Source organism: Sinocyclocheilus anshuiensis, unplaced genomic scaffold (genome assembly GCF_001515605.1).
Source record: "Sinocyclocheilus anshuiensis isolate Anshui unplaced genomic scaffold, SAMN03320099.WGS_v1.1 scaffold183, whole genome shotgun sequence".
Taxonomy (NCBI): Eukaryota; Metazoa; Chordata; class Actinopteri; order Cypriniformes; family Cyprinidae; genus Sinocyclocheilus; species Sinocyclocheilus anshuiensis.
In genome coordinates, this window is record NW_015548309.1 from 5,652 (window position 1) to 11,818 (window position 6,167).

The 6,167-nt window shown below is 36.8% G+C and overlaps 1 protein-coding gene across 1 annotated transcript; it reads left to right on the top strand.

Annotated features, from left to right (window-relative positions):
• The first annotated feature begins 775 nt into the window (after positions 1–775).
• LOC107656204 (antigen WC1.1-like) lies at positions 776–3,567 on the top strand. Its single transcript, XM_016443969.1, has 9 exons — positions 776–806; positions 944–1,249; positions 1,388–1,666; positions 1,851–2,156; positions 2,384–2,461; positions 2,619–2,933; positions 3,030–3,242; positions 3,341–3,394; positions 3,518–3,567. Exons 1-9 carry the CDS (start codon positions 776–778, stop codon positions 3,565–3,567), a joined length of 1,632 nt encoding a protein of 543 aa, XP_016299455.1.
• The last annotated feature ends 2,600 nt before the right edge of the window (positions 3,568–6,167 follow it).

The following is a 6,167-nucleotide window of genomic DNA, read 5'->3' on the forward strand; positions in this document are numbered from 1 at the left end:
GTAGTTCTTTTAATGAAAATAACTATAAAATGTTAAATTGACTATAATTTATATATTTATAGCATCTGTCCATGAAATAAAGTTTCAGTAAGTGAGCAGTCAGTCATCAGTGCTTGTATCTGCTGTGTTCAGGTTCAGGTTTTGATGCTGAATATAAGCTGCAGTGTTTCTGTATCAATCTGCTTTAAGTTTAGTGTGACTTTATCTCCACACTGACTTATGAGTGACACGAGTCTGTCCTCAGTGAAGTGTCTCTTCACGCTGGAGGAGGAGTCCTGCTCATCAGCGCTCACACTTTATTGATATATATGGAGAAAATACAAATGCTGCTTTCTGATTTGTCACTGATTGTGTTTGATGATTTCCTCTGTTCTGTCTAATAAGGTAACAGTGAGTGTCATTGGCAGCTGTGAGTCTCTCTCTCTCTTTAGGGGGCTGACAGGAGCCAGTTTCTTAGGTGTGTTTGAGGGAGCAGAGGAGAAACTTGTGCTGACAGTCAAACAGACGGTGTGACGAGCAGAAGAAGATGGAGGGATGCCTGACATTATGCTACTGGAAGACTTAATCTTATTCAAAATACAATATTTATTCCATATACATTTTAGACTGAAGATTAATGCTTGTGTCATTTAAGTTTCGAATTTACTTATATAAAATGTAATAATGATATAAAGCATATTTATTATATAAATGTTCCTCTGTGGTCTTCAACACATTTGCAGTATTTTAGTAAAATGTCAGATCTTTCACTCAGATTCCTCTCTGGCTCTTCATGATGGTCTGGTGCGGTTGTCTGGAGGGAGACAGTGTGAGGGGGAGGTGGAAGTTTTCATCCATCAGGTCTGGAGGAGAGTTCAGCTGTATTAAACCATTATTTTTTTATATTTTAGCTTTAGCACAACCTAAAATTCAGTTGTTTTAATGTACATCGTTTTCTGTCTAGAGTTTAAAGAGATCAGGTTAACTGAGGGCTGTGAAGGGAATGTGGAGGTTTTCTACAATGGATCCTGGGGTAATATGTGCTGGAACCAGATGGACGGAGACACAGCGAGTCTGATCTGTCAGGAGCTGAACTGTGGAAGATCTGGGGTTTTGTCTGATTCTACAGCAAGAGTGAAATCAGCTCGTAACTGGCTGGATAAAGTTACATGTCGCCCACATGATTCATATCTGTGGCAGTGTCCATCTTTACCCTGGGGACAGAATGACTGTAATAATAAGGATGAAGTTGCCAAAATCACCTGCTCAAGTGAGATGATATTTAAATAATGTAAAATGGTCTCAGTAGTCATGTTTCTTTAAGCACAATGTTTATATGTCGTGAGTAAACTAATGTTTAAGAAAAGTTAAACTTAGCTGATGGAAAGAGCATAAAATTATTTGTGAGGCTTAAATGATACGGAGGTTTTTCACAGCGGCTCATGGGGGACAGTGTGTGACGACTCCTGGGATATTAAAGATGCTCATGTGGTGTGCAGACAGCTGCAGTGTGGAGTGGCCCTCAGTAACCAGCAGGTACCAGCCTGGTTTGGTCCTGGTTCTGGACCCATATGGCTGGATGAGGTGGAGTGTGAGGGGAATGAGACGTCCCTGTGGAGCTGCTCTTCTCCAGGCTGGGGAAAACATGACTGTCAACACAAGGAGGATGTAGGAGTCGTGTGCTCAGGTAAACACACTGCTGTGCTTTTTAAATTATACTTAAAATTAATATAAAGGTTTTAGAAATAACCTTTTAACACATCCACATATCCATAATGCCCAGGTTTTTCAGTTTTGGTATTTTAAAATTATATTTTCTTTTCAATTTCATCTAGAGTTAATTGTTTTAATGCACATCCTTTTCCATCTAGAGTTTAAGGAGATCAGGTTAACTGAGGGCTGTGAAGGGAATGTGGAGGTTTTCTATAATGGATCCTGGGGTAATATGTGCTGGAACCAGATGGACGGAGACACAGCGAGTCTGATCTGTCAAGAGCTGAACTGTGGAAGATCTGGGGTTTTGTCTGATTCTACAGCAAGAGTGAAATCAGCTCGTAACTGGCTGGATAAAGTTACATGTCGCCCACATGATTCATATCTGTGGCAGTGTCCATCTTTACCCTGGGGACAGAATGACTGTAATAATAAGGATGAAGTGGCCAAAATCACCTGCTCAAGTGAGATGATATTTAAATGATGTAAAATGGTCTCAGTAGTCATGTTTCTTTAAACACAATGTTTATATGTCGTGAGTAAACTAATGCTTAAGAAAAGCTAAACTTAGCCGATGATAGCTAATGATTTGTGAGGCTTAAATGATATGTTTTCACACTGATATGTTTCACTGAAAGAAGTTATGTCCCTTGTATCCTAATGTTCAGTTCTCTTCATGTTTTAATCTCAGAGGAGGAGAATCAGGAGTCTCCTCGGAGTCATCTGACATGTTTTATCTCACCATCTCCTCACCAGAGACAGTGTTCAGGTAAGTTTTTGACATATATATATAATTTTAGTTAACATATGCCTTATTTTCCAAATATATTATTGAAATATGTACAAATATGTACATCTTGGTTCAGTGTGTTTTTTGTTGTAAATGTGCTGAAGCTGGTCAGTGATTTTTGATGTGTGTGTTTTAGATCATGTTCCTCTCAGACTGAGTGGACGGGAGGGACGGTGCTCTGGGAGGCTGGAGGTGTATCATAACGCTGCGTGGGGCTCAGTCTGTGATGATCAGTGGGACATCAGCGATGCTCAGGTGGTCTGCAGGCAGCTGGGTTGTGGAGCAGCACTGAGGGCTGATGGGAATTCAGTCTTTGGTGCTGGTGAAGGTGTTGTGTGGCTGAACAGAGTCGAGTGCAGAGGGAATGAGATTCACCTGTGGGACTGTCCTCTCTCCCTGAATAACCACATTGACTGCTCACGCAAGAAGCTTGTTACACTCAACTGTGAAGGTCACAGCAAAAAATTTTGACAATGTTAGTAATAATAGTTGAGTGTTTAATCAGATATTTGCTTGATTGTTAATGTGTTTGTGTCTGTTTTGGCAGATTTATCAGTGTCCACTACTCCTGCCACAACATCATCAGCTTCTTCTCCAGTTTCTCCTCCAGTGCGCTCAACATCAGTCGCTCCTCCACAAACTCCCCCAGCAGCGTCTCTCTCCGTCCCCCCAGTGCTTGTGATTGTACTGGGAGTTGTGCTCTTACTGCTCTTAGTGCCACTGCTTATACTGATTCAGCAGAACAGAGTGATGAGGAGAGGTAGGAGAGATCCAGAGACTGTCATATTGTGTCTTATTCAGTGTGTGATCAGTCATGTGTTGTGAACTGACAGCAGGTTTGTCTGTCTACACTCACAGCTCTCTCTAAGAGGAGACACAGGACGATGACTGAGGCCGTTTATGAGGAGATTTGTTCTCATTATATTAACATTTATTTATATTGTAATATTTTTTACATTTTTCCAACTTTTTATACTTTTAAAATATTCATCCAATTACAACATTTGACATGATTTTTTATATTTTTAATAACAGATTATGATGATGTGGAGGAGGAGTCAAACAAAGAAGATTTTTCCCAATGATCATCCATTTCCTCGGTTCAACAAATTTGAACAAAGTTTGAGTGATATTGTTATTGATATGTCAAATCTTGGGGTTTTATGTTTCACCAAGTGTTCTTTGTTTTTTATTAAAACTTCTATGCCTTTGTCAGATTTTGTTGTGTTTTTTTTTTGGCCTTGTTAGTAGCAATAAAAAACTTTTCAGACAAATGTTTGTGTGTATTTCAATAAGGCATTACACAAACCCTGAAGTCAAATGTCTGATCTTACCTTCTAATGCACAACTGCTGCGGTGACAATCGAAGACATCCTAAATATAAGCCATAAATGACCATCAGTGATTTCACAGCCCTCAGCATCATCACAGCAAGTACTGGAGTTTTGTGAGTGGATAATGCTGAAAAAAATGCATTTACTTTAGATGCATTAAAGTAACTTTCATAATAGAGAAAAAAAAAATTGTATCACATAATTGTTTGTGATTAGATGTGTTTTTAATCGATAAATAAATATGAATATTACTTAAATGCATCATTTATCAAGCTGTAGAAGTGTTGAATTATATATGTAAATCAACAACCTGTAACACGTTTAAAAGTCATATGTCTTCTCTATAAACCTCTTCTCTCTATACCTCTTCTCTATAAAACTTTACAATAATTTCAATATATTATGACTTAATAATGCTTAACAGCAGAACATTAGAACCCCGGTGCAGCTCATGTTTTATCATCAATATAAAACAAGCGCAGTTGCCTGTTATGTGACGTCACAGCCATTTCCACTTCAATATCCACAGTATCCACTTCTTTGAGCGCTCATTTTGTATCTCGATGTTAATATCTCGTTACTGTTTTGCTGAGTGAACTCTAATGATTCAGTTCAATGATTCACTGAACAATAAAGAACCGGATTCAAAAGATTAATTCGGGAATTGCTAGTTCTGATTCTAAACAACAGACTGAAAACAAGACTTAATTCCTGAAGTATTGTCAGGGTAAATGTTTCTCTGGTCAGTATACTGTAGTTACAGATTTATAAATAGTATAGTAAAACTGTTCTGGCACAGACAACAGTATTTTAACTGGGGCTCGTGTCCCAGTCAAACGAGTCTGGAGAAGCACCTTTACTGTAAGGCATCAAATTTCATCTCTTTTTTTACTGCCACCCACAGGAATAGATCGGTATTGCAGTATTAAACATATAAAAGTGCAGCTGCAAACTTGGCTCTTGTATGATGAACTGTGCATGACCATAGGTATACTTTATTGTCTTTATTTATTTATTTTTTAAACAAAATGCCCTACTAATATACTATATGTATTAATATATGCACTAACTGTGAACTTGACAAGCATTGCTAAAATATACTTCTGAAAAACAGTAGCTAAAATAAATGTACATGTGCTTTTATAACTAATATTTCTAAACATGAACTCAAAGCGAGAAGCATGAAACAATATGTTATGAGCGTTAGTATTTCTATATCTGCAAAAGCTGAGCTTTGATGCTGTTAATAAACTTGACACCTGAGAGCTATGATGATGTCATGACGAGCGTACGGAACTCTGAGATCAAAAAAGGTGTTTTACTTTCTTATCAACTTTTAAAAATAATATTACTCTAAAATCAAGATCATTACAGATAATATTTTAAATTACTGTTGTTTTGCTTATATATTTAATTTTGACTGATATTTGCATTTGTAGTGGACGCACCAGAGAATTATGATGATGTCATCATTAATAGACTGACCTCTCAAGGTGTAACAGGTGAGATGCACAGAACTACATGTTTATCACCCTTTGCATGTTTAGATGAGTATTAGACATTTGTTCAAGTCACTTAAAGGAAAAGGGATGCCTCAAATTATATGACTTGTTTTTTGTCATTCTCGATCAGAGAGAGTTCAAGAGTATGATGATGTGATGAGTGTCAGTGAAGATGTGAGAAACCTGTTGGGTAAGTTACTGTAACCCTTTTGTTCTCATTATATTAACATCTTTATATATATATTGGAATTTTTTTGACATTTTTCCAGTTTTTTTATACTTTTAAAATATTCATCCAATTACAACATTTGACATGATTTGTAATATTTTTAATAACAGATTATGATGATGTGGAGGAGGAGTCAAACAAAGAAGATTTTTCCCAATGATCATCCATTTCCTTGGTTCAACAAATTTGAACAAAGTTTGAGTGATATTGTTATTGATATGTCAAATCTTGGGGTTTTATGTTTTACCAAGTGTTCTTTTTTTTGTATTAAAACTTCTATGCCTTTGTCAGATTTTGTTGTTTAGTTTTTTGGCCTTGTTAATAGCAATAAAAAACTTTTCAGACAAATTTTTGTGTTTATTTCAATAAGGCATTACACAAACCCTGAAGTCAATGCAATGTTTAATGCACAACTGCTGCGGTGACCATCAAAGTCATCCTAAATATAAGCCATAAATGACCATCAGTGTTTTCACAGCCTTCAGCATCATCACAGCAAGTACTGGAGTTTTGTGGGTGGATAATGCTTAAAAAAATGCATTTACTTTGGATGCATTAAAGTAACTTTCGTAATAGAAAAAAAAAATAATTATATGACATAATTGTATGTGATCAGGTGT